At 41.3% G+C, this 20320-nt stretch overlaps 1 protein-coding gene across 1 annotated transcript in view; it reads left to right on the forward strand.

Annotated features, from left to right (window-relative positions):
- PCSK2 (proprotein convertase subtilisin/kexin type 2) overlaps nt 1–19400 on the forward strand; it is a 93870-nt gene extending 74470 nt beyond the window's left edge. The window contains exons 8-12 of the mRNA XM_031603310.2: nt 1570–1745; nt 11154–11369; nt 12639–12739; nt 15193–15420; nt 17730–19400. Of these exons, the coding sequence (XP_031459170.1) occupies nt 1570–1745; nt 11154–11369; nt 12639–12739; nt 15193–15420; nt 17730–18216 (1208 nt within the window). The 3' untranslated portion in view covers nt 18217–19400. The remainder of the gene's footprint in view (nt 1–1569; nt 1746–11153; nt 11370–12638; nt 12740–15192; nt 15421–17729) is intronic.
- Nucleotides 19401–20320: the final 920 nt, after the last annotated feature.

Genomic DNA, 20320 nt, shown 5'->3' on the forward strand with positions numbered 1-20320 from the left:
GTGCACCCATTGTTTCCTGGGGAAGGTATTCTGCTTGGCCTGGTTCACTGCTGACCCAGAGAAGTCAGAGGAAGGCCACATTTTGCCTGTCACCTGCACATTCCAAAGCAGAACCTCAAGGACACCAAGCTATATGTGCTAAGCAGTTACCCCTGTAAGTGTCACTTAGGAATTAGTAATTGGCCAAGGAGGCCTGGTGCTTGCCTTTCTCCACCAGTAATGATGATGTGTCCTCCATGGATGCAGCATTTCATGAAATGTACATTCTGGCAATCACTTTTAGAGGACTGTGAGTTGAGGCATGGGAAGTTAGCAGCACCTCATATTTATTTGTAGTTAATCTATTGCATCAAACTGGTTGTTTGAAGATTGAAAGCTGAAGGCCTTTTCTGAAGACAAACAGCCTTTCAGATTTGCCTGCTCTGCAGGAAGATCCCCAGTGACTTGGGGGAATGTTGCTTTCGTATATGAGGACAGTGTGCTCCTGCAGCACCACCGTGTGGTCAGTGGAAAAGTAATAGGAGCTGGTAGTCTGCATCTGACATGATTCAAAGGTGTGTTTGCAGGTTGGATTAGAAGTTGGTAAGCAAGGATCTGGGGAATTGTGTGCTTTGCTTCTTTTACCTCTTTTCTTTTTTTTCCCCTGGAGTCAAACCAGACGGCTCAGCTCTGCCTGTTGTCCCTCACTTCCTTAGCATCAGTCATTAATTCTGTGCTTTCAGTGCAGAGGGGTTTTCTCAGTCACTGAGATTCACTTTGTAGTTTCTAGCCTAAATTAGCAGGTCGGGAATATCCAGCTCGGGTCAGATTTCCAAATACCACTCTTTCCAGCCTTGTGCTTGGCACATGGATTTTGTATTGCATACAGTGAAAGCACTGGCTTCCAAATCAGGCTCCCACTGCCATTCACACTGCTTGGCTCTGTGGTGCTGACTTCTGTCACATCTCTGTCCTGAAGCTGTTGGGAAAAACACCAAACTTCAACTCAAGGCCATAATGAGATCTGGAATGTGTCCCTGGCTGCTCAGGTCTCATCCAAAGGGCCCAGAGGTTGGCTGTCGGCACCACTGTCCTGCATAGGGGAGTATGAGAGATGCAAGGGCTTGGACTGCCTCTGTCCTACGCTCTGCCTTGCTTTGGGACAGTGCTCTGAGGTTTTATAAAGTTGACACATCCTTGGATCATATCACTGAAACTCTGACTCAATTCCTACATAAAAAATATGATCTACATACTTTTAATATTTCATTACTATAAAATGCTGAGATTGCTTAACAGGAATGTTTTTGAAGTGTTTTTCAAATAGCAGATGAATGAGACTATGTACTTAGAAAGCAGTGAAGTGTTTTTTCTTTCTGGGCCACACCACATTGTTATGGCTGGGTGTTTATGTGCTTTGCATCCTGCTGGGAGGTAAGCACATCCTGATGCAGAGTGTATGGTGGGTGCAGAACTGCTGAGTGACCAAAACTGTCAATGGCTCTGGGGGAGTTACTCAGGTGCTGCTAGGTGATATCATGTTTTCTCTTCTGCTAGGTGATGTCATGTTTATGTTGATTAAATCCACAGGTATTCGGATGCTCGACCAGCCATTTATGACAGACATTATTGAGGCTTCCTCTATCAGTCATATGCCTCAGGTCATAGATATCTACAGTGCCAGCTGGGGACCAACTGATAATGGAAAGACTGTGGATGGGCCTAGAGAGCTAACACTACAAGCGATGGCAGATGGTGTGAACAAGGTAACAATCCTATTAAATAATTGAGGTACTGGGACAGGGGGATATGTACACACTTGCAGTAACACCAGGAGCTTAAGCATATGTGATAGATGCTGCAGAACACAGTGCAATTATGTAAATTGTCTCAGCTTTCAGTTCCATTGATGTTCTCTCTGCAATATCTTGGCTTTCTTTTTTAAATCATGTTGTCTCAGGATACTGTGCTCTCTTGCATAGAGCTGTTTTTATCTCTGTTCGGCTTACATAGGTTTTTTATATGCCATCACAGTCAAAATTGAAAAGCCTGATCACATTCTGGCTCCAGAGCCCTGTAAATGTTCCCTAACTTGAAAGATGCTAGCTATACTACTGATGTCACATTGTCTTTTTTGATGTGCTGCCAGTTTAATTGTCATTTCGAATTCATTGTGTCTTTAAGGTCACTTGAGTGGTCTTTATTACAGCTATAATTGCACCACCACTGTCTGTGGAGTAATAGTCTCCAATACCAGGACCCTCCTTGTTTTATTTCTATCCTTTCACCTCTTTCAAAGACATTACAAACATTATATAGCTCCATCTCCTCTTTGGTATCATGCAGGTGTCCCAACCACAGTTACTCCTGGTGCTGCAGGGAATAAGGCTACTCCTCCTGTTGACTCTAGATGGGTTTCCATAATGAGATGATTAGAAATTGCTAAGAACATCTGGGGTGGTTTTGTGTGGGAGCTCTGCAACTGTTCATTTTCCATCCAGATTCTTTCTTCCTCTTACTTGAGCCAGTTTCACCCACTCTTCATCACCACCTCTCTGTAAACAATCAGTTTACCATGTTTTGTGGCACGGGAATTAAATCTATTGCTGTAATACATGGTAAAGCATCCAAAGCTTTCTCAAAACTGGAGTCTCTAATGTTTTACCTATAATAGCTGAATTATGGACATCTTCATGCTCTTACACACAAATTTGGAAACATGGGGATCAGGTGAGCAAATTCCATCCCACTCTAAGAGTCAGAGACCTCCTCATGAGACTGAATGTGTACAAATCTATGACAACACGCATCCCAGGGTCTGCCATGCATCCTCATAAAGTCTTTCCTGATCCCCTTAGATACGTCTGTTTTGGGGAGAATCCTTCTTCAGTGTGTAGCACAGCTGTATTTTTAGCAGCACCCTGATGTGTTACTGGATACTTGATTTTTCTTCCATTAGTGTTGGATGGAGCAGAGATAATCTCCCATTCCAATTTTTTGTTGTTCTACTCCCATGCAAAACTAATCAAGAAGTAACAGAGAATGCATGAGTAACCCAGGAAAGGTAATGCAAACTAATCTAAAAGAAGGCATTTAACCCTTCCAGGAGAGGCAGGTTTTAATTTGGAGGGTTTATTGTGTTGAGTTGTTGTTTTTTTATTTGTTTCATTTGTTTTGTTTTTCCCAGGTTAATATTAAAAGAGCTTTCAGTTAACTTGCTGTTGTGTCCCCATTTACTCTATTTTGTGGAGTTATGCTGACATTACAGCTTTCTAAATGCTTAAAAAGGGATAAGAGATTTTTCTCCTCTGTTATATTGTCTGCTCACGTAACTTTTTTAATGCCTTCTCCTTAAATGTGTTATTAGTCTAATTAGGAAGTAATTTACAGTATGAGGGTCAGAAGGGATCTGGGATCTCTTAGGCTGCTTGCTAAGGAGAGAGAAGGGTGCTGGTGAGCTGCCCTCTGGGAAAGATAGCTCTCATACCATATCAGAAGGCATGAAATGAACAGAAGAGCCCGAATTAGGAAAGCAGCTCTGTCAAATAACCACTGTGGAATTGGAGGGCAGAAAGGATAGTATTGGATTGTACCTAAGAAAGATACTGTTGTCTAGGAACAATTACACTTAATTTTATAGTGGCAGTATCCTAGATATCTCCTGGCAATACATGCACGAAAGAGATAGCTCCCCTCTAGATAACTCCCTTTGCATTGTGGCCATAGCTTTATCTACCCTAATTATGTTCATTACATTTCCTGTCACAGAAAGGTTTGGGGATATAATTTGTTCTGATTTCTTTTCATGGAGAGCCAGATTTCCCAAAGGCATTTCATCATTTCTGTGGAAGCTGGGAACTCTCCATGGTGCTTTGAAAAACCCACTGCTGGCTTCCCTGCATGTTAGGGAAGATTAACGAGCTTTTGATATAATAGCATTTTACCTATCTTAGGTCTACAATCTACGCACAAAATTCTCTACTGAGTGGATGAATGTAAACCTCACTTTTCAGAATATACATATATTTTTTAAAACAACACTTCCTATTAAAGAGAAAAGTAGTATATTTTACAAACTGGGACAAATAAATGCAGGAACACTTTTTCTCAGTCTAGGGCTGATTCTCACCAGAGTGATGGTTCATAAATAAGTGATGAAGCTGAAATATTGGCAGGGAGGAAGAAACATGCTAAGAATAAAAATGTGTTGTTGAACTAAAAGCAATACTTTCAAATATCCTGGAAGGAAATGGAAGATCTCTTGCACAGAGCAAGATTAATATCCTTGCCTCTAAGGCAATAAACTAAGAAGAAATTGGGAATGAGATTAAATTCTTAAAGGGAATATGCAGTTAACTGAACTGACAAACACTGGTAACATTTGCCTTGTTGCTGCCATGCTTCAGAACTTATCTCAAGGAGAGATGCGAGTTTCATCCTTCCCCAGACTCCATTCTGGTGTCTTGTCCTTTGGCATCCTCCTTCCAGACCTGCTGGGATGCCTGTTGTAAGCACTTGCCTGACAACTCTAGCATGATGATAACATTTCTAGTCTGTGTGTCTGGATGTGTGGTTTGAAGCCACGCATTCATAACCAAGTGTAATACATGTCATCAGAAAGTAGTTAGTTATTTTTTGTTACTTGGCCACAATTCCATTCACTTTTCATACAGTCTGCTCTTCACTGTCTTATCTCCAGACTTTTGTCAGCAGTGTGACCGGGTCACTGAATAGTGGCAGTTGCATTGTTGCATTGCAAAGATGTATGAGCTCACTGCTGAATTAGCAGGCACTTGAGGGTAGAGGTTGAACTAGTTTTGTACACAAACAACCCTGAGCTGCAAGGCATCTGGTGCTGGCTGCTCACTGTGACAGGCAACTGTACTAGACTGTGCCTGAGTCAGATATTCATTAGGGTAGCCTGCAATGGGCTAAGGGACAAATGCGGTTCTGTCTCGTGAATGTGCTCTGTTGCTCCCTCTTTAAACACAGTTGCCAGGAGCTGTAATGGATTTATGTAATGAAATGTTACTGTCTGGCTTCTAGGCATCATCTGTGGACAGCAGCGTATTGTGGCATACAGGGAGAAAAGGGTTATATTTCTTTACAGCCTCAGTAAGTCACTGACCTAACATTGTTCCAGATGTCCTGAGATACCTTACCCCTGTACCAAACAGGCTTCTTATATGCTCGGTTGCACTGCTCCTAATGTATTGCATGTTTACAGATATATTTCTTCAGTGAACTATAGAGGGTTGTTATTCCAGGTGCAGAGCTACAAACTAAAATGCAAAGCAGGGCAGAAACTGCAATGGTAGATTTGGGAATAAACAGCCCAGTGTTGAGTAACAGCTGTATCATAGCTGAGAGGAACTTTCATTTCAGAGAAGGGGTGTGAGCCCGTAGTAGCATTCTGTAAAAAGTATGGCTGGACAGAGCAATGCTGTGTGATTTATGTATCCCTTGTCTTACCTGTATTGGGGGCTGTACAACTTGGAGGGACAGGGAGGGACAGGTGGTTTCCCAGTGGTAGCACAACTCTCTTAGTTATGTACCATTTATTCACTGGTACCTTTCAATCAGAATTGAAATTCATCAGACATCTTAAACTGTAAGGTAAGAAAAAAGTAACTAGCTCAAGAACTATTCCACCCATGCTTTACGGATATAACCCAATATCCAGTAAACATTTCTTACTTGCTGTTTTATGAGTTCAATATTTCCAGCTTCAGCAATTGGAATTTAAGGCAGATATTAAAAAAAAAAAAAAAAAAAAAAAAAGTAATCAAGCTAAGCTAGTCTCTATCTATTGCATTTTTATGATATAGGCTTTTATATTAGTAAGTTGCAAGGAGTTGCTCATGGACTGAATTAATGTCTTGAGACTGCCAGCTCATCCGGGATATATAAGACACGATCCATTCGTGCCTGTGTTGGTGAAAATGTTACTTCCATAATATGGTTCTACCTAAGAAAATGCTATACAAGTGCAAATTGCCAAGGGAGCAATATTAAGAATTTATAGTCTCGTCATAGCTCTGTAATTGGGCTCAACAGTAGAAGAAGAAAGGATAGCATGGAAAATGAAATATTTCTCATTTGCTTCCATCCAAGGCCAAGCACATTGCATTCTTGCTGTTTGAAACATGCTGAGATTGGCACATCATTAATGTATATGCAACTACATCTAACGTTGTTTTGTTGGCTCAATAGCCAAGTGAGGATAGGGAAATTATTTTATGAGATTGCCTTCTGATTATTCCATTTCTAAGGAAGCCTTACAAGCTTCTTTATAACTCTGGAGCCCTTTACTATCATATTGCTATTGTGTCTAGAATATGCATTGCAATTACAAGACTTGTCTTATGTGTTTAAGCTAAAATCAAACCAAATTACAATCCCACATGAGTATATTGTATGTTAGCTTTTCTGATGTTGCCCCATTTGGCTGGAGTGGGATACTTTCAGGCTTCGGTAAAACAGCACAAGCAGCTTTTCTAACCTAGTGATGGGATACACGCCCCATCACCATGAATAAGATCCAGATTTGGAGATCAGTCTGTGAGCATCTGCTTTCCTGCCACAGCTCAGGGAATGAATACACATATCTGGGGACAGGACTGGTGTAAATCCCAAATCTCATTGGTTTCTGTTGTGATATCTGCTGCTTTGGACATGCCTTGGTCAGCTGAAGACCTTGGCTGTTGTAAGGCTTGTGCTCCATGTGGTCCTGTGACAGCATTAAATATTGCCCTTCACAAAGATTCAGATGACTGTCACATAAGGAGTAAAAAACTGCTATACTGCCATAGCTTGAATCAGTATGGAGCAATGGGATTGATTTTTTTTTTTTTTACAGATGTTACCAATATCACAATTATATCTGCAGAACTGTTGGGCTATAGTAATGTGTTACCACTTGTGATGTGTAGCTCAGGATCCAGCAAAAAGGAATTGATGGTTTAGGCTGAGCCAGAGCATTTCAATTGGTGGATTTTGCTTATTTTGTACTGATCATCAAGTTCTTGCTTTTATAAAATGGATCAAATTTAAGTGGGAGAATAAATTTTGAAGGGAAAGAAGAAATGTTTGATTTTGAGCAGGTGGAATTATTTTATTTTTAAATAGAAGCTTTTCTCTTGGCATTTTCCAAGCTCCCTTCCTGCTGAGCTGAACCCTAATTGAAAGCTAATGCTACTTCTCTTCACCAAAACTGTATTTTTCCACTCATTTCTCTTGGCTAACAGAAGGCTATCTAGTTTCAACAGTAATTTAGGCATAGAAAATAGCTCAAGCACTATTTTTAGTGAAAGGAAGTATTAACAATTGCACAATTAATTGGGGGTTGGTGGATGGGAGTTCAGTATTCTTCTGTGACCTAATAAAGACTGGAGTAAGTTATATAAAGCATTTTGTTAGGGTTTGACAATTACAGGGCTCAGTTCTTTGAGAATCTCATACAACGAAGTCTCATGTAGTTGGGTGATTATGACTTGACCCAAATTGCTTTAGAAATCTGCTAGGAGGAACCAGTCAGCCAGCTACCAAATTCAACAAGGGCTCAATGAGCTGCTAGCTGGCAGCAGGTCAGGGATGCAGGAGGACACAGGCAGACTCCAGAAAACCCTGGCAGTGCAAAAAAAAACAGGAGCAGCTTGGCAATGCCATGGTCTTGCTGATTCCAGCTGGCTTAAGTCACACAGCTGGGCTATTTGCACAAGGCAGAAGTGGGGAGAGCTCCTCAATGGCTGGAAAGCCCAGCCCAATGCATCCACCAGGTCCCGACAGCAGGCAAATGGTGCTGCAGCTTTTCTCCATCCTTTCTTGCCTTGGGGTTCCTCATCTGGGGAACGTGATGGAAATTTCCAGTGCTGCAAAGCTCCTCCAAGCAGAGCAGTGTGTTCTGGACACGCCATGCCCTGGGCTGCAAACCACGCTTTGCAGGATAATTACCAACTGTTATTGAAGGATGCAGTTCTTAATTACAAAACATGTAAGGGTTTCCAAATAATTCAGTGCCAAAAACTCTAATGATGCTGTTTAATTAATGATGCTTAAAGAGAAACAAGCACTCTTTAAGGAGGAAGATAAGTGGAAAATAATAAGGAATGGTAACTGGCCAAGTCCTATCCAAAAGTTGCTAAGACCAATGGCAAAGACTTGAAAAAGCTGTAGAATTCTTTTGCCTTTCCTGGAAAAGCAGCTCATATCTTATCATAGCAGGCACAAAAATTGCTATTAAACTATAGAGAAGGTGCTGTGAGACACTTCTTTTTTTTCTTCAGAAGAAATGCAGAATTATTATCATGTCATGCAAACAAAAAAAAAGTGCAAAGCCAGAGAGTCTGTACCAGAGACGGGTTGTAAAGACTGTGATAATCCTTCCATCCACCTTTAGCAACCATGATGGCTGGACTGGAATGAGCAAATTACAGGAGCTAAAGCAGAGGCTGAGCTGTGTTAGAGACTCAGCTGTTACTCACATGACAGCCTTTACAAGAAGGACCAGGGGAAGCTGAAGGAGATTTATTTGCCAAATACCACCAGTTTTTATCTGGTAAGTGTGATCCAGGAATGAAAGCTTAGAGGAATACTGGCTTAGGCACTAGCCCAGTGAGCATGATGCATGAACACAATAACAAAGTGAAAAAGAGTTCAAGGTGTACCTTAAGTTACATAAAATGGATTAGCCTGCAGTTTCCTGCCTGCTCACTTTTGCAAGGTTGTTCAGTAAAGGAATTTTCCTGGGATTATGGTCTTCAGAAGTTGAGAAAATGGGTAATAAAGCTTCTCAGGGATATTTTTTGCCAGTAGCACAACATCTGATGAAGAGCACTGGAAATAGAAAACCTGCTGTTTCTGCCAAGAAAATTTCTCAGTAGCTGTCTGCGACTTTCTGAGCATATAGCCTTGCTCAGGATTTCATTCTGATCAGTGTGATTTGAGAGGTGAGACTCTTTTAGGCTGCTCCTCAATGCGCTGAGATCCATTTTCAGCTGTGAGTGCGAGTTATGGCTTCAGATGGCTCAGAAGTGTGAGTGACAAGCTCTGTATTGCTTCTGGGGGAAATGAACAGATTTCAACAGGATTCTGGAGAAAAGATACTCTTTAAAATATACCTTCTTGCCTTGCAGACTTCCCTCTTATTTCTGAATCTTCCTTCAGGCTCACTCTGTTGTTTCTAGTGCCTATCACTAGCATCTTGTCCAATCTTGTTTTTGTCCTAAATTTACGGCAATTCTCATAGAAGTGATATCCTTTGACTGTTCTCCAAATAGACAGTGATGGCATAATTCCTGCCCCCACCAGCACTTAGCAGGCTTACTACACCCACAAACCCAACCCCAAATTTCAGTGCAGTTGTGGATGCCACCTGACTCCACCAGCAATCTGTTACACCTGTTTTCTGCCGTCCTCCACAAATCCCATCTGTGGGGTGTGCTGCTTTGCAGCAGTTCCCACTTTTGGCAGCATGGAGCCATTTGCCATGCAGGGCAAAGTCTGTTTCCCGACACTGTATGAATGCTGCGGAGGCTAACTGCCTGGCACCAGACTGCTTTCCTGAATTTGTCACATGAAAATTAAGTCTTTCATCTTCCTTCAAAATGGCTAGAAGGAAAGGCTTGTTTAAGATCAGTCCCAGACATGCCAAACATCCTGTTCCTGGCACCAGCAGCGTGTCTTTTGGGGATGGGCGGATGCTCTAGCTGTCACTGAGGCTGTCCAAAAGGCACAGATGGTGACACAGTGGTGTGATGGTGCATGTGGGCAGGATAGCAAGCTTGTGATGTAGCCTGGAAAGTGAGTCCAAAGCCCAGGTAGCAGCAGTCTGAGCACAAGCTCATTATTTTGATTTTATGTATTTTTTGCAACAGCATCCTCTTCCTTTAAAAGGAAAATGATTGATCTCAGATCTTGGTAGGAGTTCTCAGACTGATTTCAGTATGCTTATTTCATAGTCATCATCTTAATTATGAAAATCTCTGTCCTGAGGTGTTAGGTACCCCAGTGGCAGCAGACCTGCTGTGCAATTCAATGGATTATAATGCAACTCTCTAAGATGCTTGAAATAATGAGGTTGCTCTGTTCAGTGAGGTATGATGAAAAATAGAAGCTACTGCTGGGAGCCCAGATTTGATTTAAATTCTTTGCAGAAAAGGTTCCTATTAAAATACCATTGCTTTGTTTGCGTATGCTTTAATTTCCATTTCTTGCTGGACAATGAAAAGACCAGAAGATATTTTTTCTCATCTTCTACCCAGTGCACACAAACAGTATGCTAAATTGAGGCCTTGCACCCTGGTGATGCTGCTGGAAATAAACACTGGCTTACATTAGACTAAACACAGAGAAATATTGGCAGTGCTGCAATCAGTGGGAGATCTGTGCTTGGTTTCAGTGGCACTGATCTTCCTCCAAGCGTCAAGGCTCTGAGGTCTTACCTTCTTCCAGTCTTAGGATGGCATGAGAAGATGGAATGGAGTTGATCCCTTCCCAGTCCTTGCTTACCTGGAAGTGGGAGAGAGGATACAGATTTCTTTAACAGGAAGGTCATAGCTTCAGTATCTCCCATTCATCTCTGGACTTTGCAGTGGTTTTGGTAGACCATCTTTCTGTAGATGATTCATTTGATTTTTTACTTTCTGCTTGGTCATAAAAGCTGATTTGCCAGAAAAAAAGAAACAGCTCTGTGTCAATGATACTTACAGAGAAAATCTATTGAGGGGAAAAAGGTGCTGGCTTCACAGAGTTTGTAATCCTCGTCCAAACCTAATTAGATCTTACAAAGCCAGTGTCTGAGATGACCTACATTGCTTTTAAAAGAACGCCTTCGTTATAGCATTTAGACCTTGACATAAGCACTAATGAATCTATAAAACGTCTCAGCATATGGCACAGAAGCCTTCAGGGCATCAAGCAAAACAGGAGATAAATGGAAAGGCTCCGTGTGCATGAAGTTGGCTGTGGCAGCCAGTTGGCTGTAGCTGCCAGTTAACCAGTTTTAATAACCTGCAGAAACCCATTTTATTTCAGCTTACAGCTGACGTATATTTTGTTTGGATCAGTTTTCTCCTTTAGAGATGTTTAGTTTCACAACTACATGTGCTGTTGAGCATAGGTGCTGTTTTCTATTTGCAGTTTAACCCAGGAGGGCCAACTTTCCCTTTTCACAGGGCCGGGGAGGAAAAGGAAGCATCTACGTCTGGGCATCTGGAGATGGAGGCAGCTACGATGACTGCAACTGTGATGGTTATGCATCAAGTATGTGGACAATCTCCATCAATTCTGCAATAAATGATGGACGGACAGCTCTGTATGATGAAAGCTGCTCTTCAACCCTAGCCTCCACATTCAGCAATGGGAGGAAGAGAAATCCAGAGGCTGGTGTGGTGAGTCCAGATATTATTGTGGTGTTGCTGCTGTCTTTTTGCACTCCCACGACCCGTTACGACTCTGACTGCTTTGGAGTTCCAGATGGTCCTTTGTTGAGATGGATATTTTCTCATCTGCAGCATGTGATTGTGCCAAGGCTGTCAGCTGAGGAGATGTGGAATTAACATTGAGAACAGCAATGATCTTCCGTATCTTAGAGATTCATATATTTCGTGCTTTCCTTTATCAGAAACCAGATTTAGAAGTTCAATTGCCCTCTTTCCAGAGGACAGTTTGACAAAAGGCTTCTGTTTAAAGCTAAATAAAAGGGGTTGACATCTGAAATCATCCTTAATTGTTCTGGCAGAGCAGTCACGAATCAGATTTCTGCTGTACTAGAAGCTGCACAGGGCAGACAGACATTCAGTTGCCTGTAGAGGAAATGTGGATGTTCAGATTACCCTTAGAGATACAGTCAAGTATTGAGAGCAGTGTGGAGCACCATACTCAAGTCCTTTACAGGGCCATACTTACTAGGGGAAAATACGTGATTTATGTTCGAGTCTAGCTGGGATTCCCTTCCACTATACTGACACTGCTCTCCAGCACCTTCAGACTAGCCAGGATGTGGTCTGATTCACAGAGGGTGATGTAGTAACTCAAGGTCTGCCCTAGCCAAAAGCCATTATACATTTTCCTTAACCTTATTTCAAGCTCCAAAGTCTTTATTCATTTTAGGTAGCATCCTAAATGCCTGCATGCAATAGCAGATAGAAAAATACTGTTTTCTGTCTTGGTGTCAGCACTGTGCTGGTATCAGCTGAAGTGATACCTTTGTAATTATCACCATAAAATGTACTTCTGAGGTTTTCCTTAGGTCTGCATGGAGGACTGCAGCTAGTCTTAGCTTTGGAGTTGTATAAATCTTAGAAATCTCAGTACTGTTAACGATTCTAGTTTCCAACCCTCATGACAACATAAGGAAACTTGAGGCCTTTGGTTAAACTCTGCTTATAGGAAATAAATGATATCTGTGTAAGTTTGAGATCTAAGTGGTAGTGAACGTTGTTTTCCTATATCGTAACTTATTCTTGCATTCCTACCTTCTGTAGCTATGTCCCCCAATACTTTTAAATTCATACACAATTCTAAAGAAGACAGATCCTGGGAACAAATACACAGTTACTCTGAAGAGCAAAACTCCACTCTCTATATTTTTCTACATCTGCAGCTGCAAGGAAAATGGAATAACTCATTTCATTAATTAAATCTAATATTCATTGCAGGCTACAACAGACTTGTATGGCAACTGCACTCTGCGTCACTCAGGAACGTCTGCAGCTGCCCCTGAAGCAGCAGGAGTGTTCGCCTTGGCCCTGGAGGCTAAGTATGCTGTTAAGACATTCCTTGTGAGCTCTGGAGATGAGTGGGCCTGGGGTTTGTTTAATGTTCATCGTATGAATGTGGCTGCTGGAAGAAGCAGGATGAGCAGCTGATGCGCTGCTGGATACAGTAAAGACATGGCTGGTGACTTACAGGGCGACCTATGGCCTTGCCAAAGCCACAGGCAGATACATTTTCATTTATTTGCTCTCTGTGTCCTGTACATCCAGGGGTTTGTCTTCCCAGCACTATTTGAGGGAGAGGTTACTTCATTTCTCCACGTATTTAGTAGGGAGCACCCAGCTTACAAAAGCAAAATAATGAATCTGTAGTATCAGATTGGAGTTCATCTTGTACCACAAACTGTCCACAGTGGAAAATACATTGGGGAGCGAGTAACAAGCAGGGATTAAGAGTGATCTTTCACGTAAGCAGCTTGGGCAATCAGTTGTTTGGGGATGGAGCAGTCAGCCTATCCCTTTTAACAGCCGCAGGCAGGGTTCTCTTCCTCAAATCTGTCCAACTCTTTTTAAGCTTGTCAGTGATTTGGCATCTGCATCATCCAGTGTCAATCAGTTCCACAGTAATAATATTTGTTGGCAGTGGTGTGGAATGCTTCTTTTGTCCTTCCTTATCCCATGGCTGGTAATCTGCTTTTGTGCTATATAATTGCTGTGTTATGTGGAAGAACAAATATCCAGTGCCTGTTTACCTTCTTCGTGCTATTTATAACATTGGAGACTTCTAGTATATCTTGCCTCATTATCTTCTTTTCTAATGACTAGGAAAAGTTTTCCTTACAGTTATCGACACCATCTTTTTCCTTTGTGTCAAACTGTTTTACGAAGTGAAAAAGCATTTGCTCAGCTATACAGCTTCAGTTGCTGTAATCTCAGCATGAGCTGAACACTATGTACATAGTTCTCTTTGACAGTATGTAGAAGAATGAAGATTTAGCCGAGGAGACAAAATTTATGTCATCAGTGGAGCAGTGATTATTGTGCTCAGAGCACAACTTGGGCCAATTCTCATTTTTCAGGTTTTATGTGTGTCAAACAAACGTGCCAAGTATCTTAACTTCGGACGATCAATCCTTCCACTATCAGATTTGTTCAGTGGGACAGCCACAATGTAATAAATTAATATGGCCATACAAATACAAAGATTGAATGAATTTTCTGACCACGGCATGTTTAACTTGGACTACAGTCCTAATTTCTCAGTAATAATGATCATTACTCTTTATTTGGGCTGTCCATGAAGTGGGTAATAAATCTTGTCAAACTGTTGTGAGTAGAAATTAGACTAATCCCCCTAGTCTGCAGCTGGCTCTCTAGCCATTGCTGAGAAGGAAAGAAAGAAAGAATTGTCAGTGTCTCCTTCCACTCTGGCTGTAGTAAACTTCTGTTGTATTGTGCAGAATTTCCCTGGATGAGTAACACTTGCCTTCACAGGAATGGCTAGCAATTTCCCATGCTGGCTGCTCTTGCCTGCAGTCTGTCAGCTCGTGTACATCTGACATGTCTCTAAAAACAAGCTAATCTGTGAGATGGGAAGTTCTATTTTAAAAAGTTTTGCAAGTGATCTTTGGTGTTCTGTATATCTCATGTCACCTTGAAAAAATGAAAGCAATTAGTTATTCTGGTGTACATTCAGCATGCATGCATGCATTACATAGAGCACTGAAAGCTGAAAAACAGATCCTTTTGGGTTGATGATTGGAATCAGATATATTATAATGTTGAAAGAGTTCATCATAAAACAAATGGAATAGCTTCAGTTATGTAGAATTAGAACGTCAGTTCTAAATCTTCCAGAATAATCACTTGTAAGTGCCCTTCCTGTCGTCATAATCACTGCAAAGCTAGGAGGACAAGAGCTGATGATGAAAAATGATCACAGATCACAAACGTTCCTTTACTGCATCCATCTGTGCTAGCAGATCATGAGTGATAAAGCTCTATTGTAGCTCACAATGCAAACCTGCAGCCACCCACAGCCCATATATCCACATTTAAAGTCTGCTGAAGTGACTGAGACCTTGATTGTTAGAGCTCACCAGCTTTGAGCAGAGCTGCTCTGGATGAACCTTGGGAGATCCATGGAAAAAGCAGGTGGAGCAGGGAAGGAAAAGAGAGTGACATCTAAGACAAGGATTTCACAAATTTGTCCATAATCTTTTTTTTTTTTTTTTTTGCCCATTCTTTTCAGGATCTGGTATATTATCCTGCTCATTTTATTCCCAGATAGTAGATAGTTAATGTCTAGTTGAAAGCAGTTGCTTTCAGAAATTATTCTTGCTCCCTTGAAATCAACAGAAGCTTTTTACTGGTATGTGCGTAGATACAATTTCTGTGAGATTCACAGAAGCAAATTTCAGCAAAGGACTTACATTATTTTATTTAATACCTGTGGGAAAAGACTGTCCTGTTTGTTTTCCCTGTTACTTTTCCACAGCTTGGATCTGACCTGGAGAGACATGCAGCATCTGACAGTTCTCACCTCCAAAAGGAACCAGCTTCATGACGAAGTTCATCGGTGGCGTAGGAATGGTGTCGGGCTGGAATTCAATCATTTGTTTGGCTATGGTGTCCTAGATGCAGGAGCAATGGTTAAGATGGCAAAAGACTGGAAGACCGTTCCCGAGAGATTCCACTGTGTTGGGGGGTCAATACAGGAACCTGAGTAAGTCCAGTATATGTGTTTTGTTTCTTCAGTTCAGAGATGACAGGCATGCAAATACCTTGACAAAGAACTCGATAAGCAGAGAAACATAAAGAACACATAACACCAGTAGTGTCAATAGCAGCATCCATTTCTCATAAGTGCTTACAGTTACGTTTGCACCAAAGTTTGTGTGAATAAAGAGCTTGTGCATGAGTGAAAACCTGGGAGGCTGGCCCCATAAATTGCCCAAATTGCTGCCACATGAAATACTTCTCAGCCAAGTCCTGCTGACCTACTTTAGCAGGCAGATTTATCTCCAGAAGAAACAGTCATCTATAGGTACCAGACATCCAGTTTGAATGTTACAGTATTTAATTGTGTTTGGCTTGTTCTTCAAGTCACTAATTGCAGGCTAGGTTGTCAAATTATTTTCTGATTACCTTTGCGTGCTAAAGAGAATGAGTCAACAAGTGAATTAATACTACTTGACTACAACAGCTATCATTCAATTCAATTACTGAAAAATTGACCTAATGATGGCCAATTTATGTCTTGAAACACTTGAAATTTGACATTTCGGTGCCATTTTTGAAAGCGTCATTATTCTGTCATGAGAAGAAATTAATCCAATATGCTTTCCTAGTAGATAGCTCTACCAAGCAAAGACTGAGTCTGCTCCCATCGTCCAGATGGGTTTGTATTTGCAGCACTCAGGGTTCCTTGATAATGAAATTTCTACTGCACTTCCACTTGTTTTTCCAGTTTAATCTTGCAGCATCAACATTTGCTATATGTATTCTATATGTCTATATATACATATATTTGCCTATCTATTTTCCTATATACTTAGGTAGATAGTGGTGGTGTGTACCACAGCAGCATTACCCAGTAGCAGAAACAGGACACCATATTTTGGTGCTGATAGAGAAGACTCACACTGTGAGGTCCTCCCTCACTCACTGCCAGAGATACAAGCATGGCAAAGCATTGTTAGTCGGTATCAGATGATAACAGGTCAGATTGCTTTGAGGCTGATGCTTCCCATGCAGAGAAATTTCAAGCAGATAGCAACCGTGAGATGATGTCCTTCACCTCCAGCTGCCATATTTTTTTGTGCTGAGGGACACAAAATGCATCTCGAGGGAATCAGACTAAAGTGTTCAAATACTTTAGCTATATAATATTTATTTTATACCAGCTCCTGCAGTAGCACATCCTGAAAATTCAGAATGCTACATTTTTAGTCCGTTTAAGGTAAGTGTTTGAATGCCTTGAGGATCTGGGCATGAATGTGTTTTTACTCTGCAAGTAGTCCCAAGAAATCAACCCGCTAGGAGAGGAGGACAGAGACAAGCCTGAGCTGATATTAGCGATGTGCTGAACAATACTTAGAGCTTGCCTCAGGAAGAAGAGATTTCCTGCAAGTCAGGAAACACTTGAATGAAACGCTTTCACTGCTCTTGGAAGAACGCACTTATTTCAGTAGCAAAGGGAAAGGTTGGATCTACACTCACGTTTCTTTTCAAGAGAAGGCATTCCACTTACACAGTGTGCCCAGTGCCCCTTGAAATGGGGATGCTTCCTTATTTCACTGCAAAACCTGGGTCCTGAGCAGAACTGTGAGTGCTGGGAAGGTGCTGGGTGCAACCTGCTTTGCACAGAGCCAGTGTTAATGCTTCTTCAGCTGCGTGGGGTGCAACAGCACTGTGAGTGCATGCATGCTTGGCAGCTCAGCAAACAAGTGTGCTTCCTGAGCACTCCTGTTCGGGATCAGCTCAAGCCAGCAATTTTCTTGGAAGCATACTTTTCAAGTAAGCTGAAACAAGGTTCAATATTTGCATTAGATTAGAATCGCACCAAGGATACAGACTTGAATACTGCTGCACTGAATTTTTGTGCAAGTGACTCCAGAGTGGTTTGCTGCTGTCTTTTGAGGTGACTGACACAACCGACTGCTCATGGCTCTTTAACTGAAAACACACATTGTTATGCAAATAGCCAACAATAGCAGTGAGAAGTAGAGGCAGCTATTAAGTAAACGTTAACGTTTCTTAAATAGCAGTTATGCACTTCTTAATAGTATTCTTTCTCTCGTTGTGTAGGTGTACATTTCATAATGTATTTTTAAATTAGGGTTTTACTATCATTTTCTAAAACGAGAATGTTTTATTTCTGGTTAGGTTTGCAGCTATTATTTCCTTACCTTTCCATATATTAATAAGGCAAACAGTACAGGTTTTTCTCTAGGGCACCAATAAATGGTTTTAGAATAAGCCATCGTGCTGTAAATATCCTTTTAATTTGCTTAATTATCTTTTGACCTGCAGAAAGATACCACCGAGCGGCAAGTTGGTCCTCACACTTACAACTGATGCTTGTGAGGGGAAGGAGAATTTTGTCCGTTACCTTGAACACGTCCAAGCAGTTATAACTGTGAATTCAACTCGGCGAGGAGACCTCAACATCAACATGACCTCGCCAATGGGAACGAAGTCCATCCTACTGAGCCGACGTCCGAGGGATGATGACTCCAAGGTGGGTTTTGACAAATGGCCTTTCATGACCACACACACTTGGGGAGAAGACCCCCGAGGCACCTGGGTTCTAGAGATTGGGTTTATTGGCGGTGTGCCGCAGCGGGGTGTGCTGAAGGAGTGGACACTGATGCTGCACGGGACCCAGAGCGCACCATACATAGACCAAATAGTAAAAGATTATCAGTCCAAACTGGCCATGTCCAAGAAGGAAGAGCTGGAAGAAGAATTAGATGAAGCAGTGGAGAGAAGCCTGAAGAGTATACTGAGCAAGAACTAGAGCTGTTCTGCATGACAGTGTCTTTCCTTTCCCAGATCCTTCTGTTCACCTTTCTACTGTCCAAAAACCTCTGTGTTAGACATATAACAATGATCGTCTCTGTAGCCAAATTATCACTTTCTTGATTTTAAAGTCTTATATATTGTCAATAATTATTTTAATCACCACCAAAGCAATCATTTTTTTTACTCTAAACCACAAATATATTGTCCCCCACCAAATACTCTGTACAGTTTGTGACTGTAAATGATTTTTCTTTTGTGTCATACAAATAGGTAATACCTGTAAACATGCTTATAGCTATTCCCTTCATATTTTTGTGGTAACTGTTGTTTGTATTTAAAAAAAAAAAAAAAAAAGTGAATTTTAATATTGGCTGTTGATGATAATGGGTGCATTTTAAAAAATTATTGTGAGAGAGGGAACTTACAAAGAGGTTGGCTGGAGAGGTCTTTGAATGTCTAACAGCTCCTTTTGAATCATGAGCTTCTGTGGGACTTTCCCCACTGAGTTCAACCAAAATAGCACTAGACCCTAGAAAGAGAGATGATCTAGAGATGAAAAATTTACAGTCCAAATTAAAAAAATGGTTTTAGAGTTTTCTTTAGTATATACATGTAGACAATATACACATTAGCACTTCAGCCACAGAATGGTTCTGCAGCAAGCATGCGATTGGGAAGGCAAGGCAATGCTAGGGCCAGGTGATAAAGGGAAGTGCATTGCAAACAGTCAGGGCATTCTAGAAGCACAAATTTCAGGGTGGTTTTGTTGGTTTTTTTTTAATGTTGGCAATTTAGATCAGCTTACCATCTTACAGTGGTATGAGTACGGATGATCTGTAGGGTTTCTTGCAACCTGTGTGTGCCAAAGTGCATCTGTCCACCTCTATACTTAACGCTCTACACTACAGCAGCAGAAGATGCAGCCATGTCAGCATTTCCAATCTCAGACCCCTGTTTTCTGGGGTTTTCAGCCTGGCTGTCAGCAAATTGCTGTGGGAAATATATGAAAAACGCAGCTTGAGTCCCCAAACCATTTTAATTCAAATTTCACTTTTAAAAATAGAGATTTGTTATTTTTGTGTTATACAAATATATTTAAGGAGAAAAATATGCCTATATAATTTATGTGTAATGCAATGTTGGCCTTCTTCAGAAAATAAAATATAGTGCATTTGGGAAGATTTGTCAGTAATTCTTGCTTTTGGTGTCGGTCCCACCTTCAGCTTTCACACATAACTCTGTCTCACCTGCCTTGGAGTCTGCTCTGGCTGTTGCCACATCATGCTCCCCTCTTTGTGGACTCAAGGTAACAACCACTACAGGAACTCAGGTGTGAGAGCCCAAACTGAACCTTTGAGAAATAAAGGGTCTTGATTCTGCAAGTACTGCACTCACAGTAACAGCAGCAGACGTCCTGAAGCACTGATGTTAAGCAGGTGCTTAAGATGTCTGAAGGATCCAAGATGCTTTGAGATCCACTGTTTTAGCAGTGACTGGTTTCAGAGTTTTATGATGTATTTTTAATATACAGAGTATTCATCTAAATTGCTTTACTAAGAATTTTCCCAGTTAATCAGGTGTGCAGTGGCAGAAACATAGTAAGCAAATATCTAATAAATCAAAAATGTAACCCGAAGGTTATATGGTGCGTACGTTTCACTTAAGAATGTATAATTTCTTGTTACTTCAAGTGAATATCCATCTTCTACCCCTCCATCAGGCCTGTTCTTTCCTTTCCAAATACAAATGCAAAATAAAGAGCTAAACCTACTCACAGTCTATGTGAATTACGTTGTAAATTCCAGACAAGCAGCCCTGTGCTGTTCAGAGGTTCTGCACTACATGCAGAGACTGCAGGATCACATTTGGATAACACAGGTGTCAGAAGGACAAGAACAATCTCCCGTGTGGTTTCTCTTGGTTATTCGTTCAGATATATTACAGTGTCAGCTGTGTTTAACCTGCAGATTGAAGAATTAAGCCAAGGACGAGACAGGCCTGCTTCAAACCACGACCGTGAGGCATAACCCAAAAGGCTTGGGGACAGGTTTGTTCGTGTCTGTTTGGAATTGAAGGGCCCACACTGACAGCAGGAGGTG

Source organism: Phasianus colchicus, chromosome 2, assembly GCF_987193195.1.
Source record: "Phasianus colchicus chromosome 2, bPhaCol1.hap1.1, whole genome shotgun sequence".
Taxonomy (NCBI): Eukaryota; Metazoa; Chordata; class Aves; order Galliformes; family Phasianidae; genus Phasianus; species Phasianus colchicus.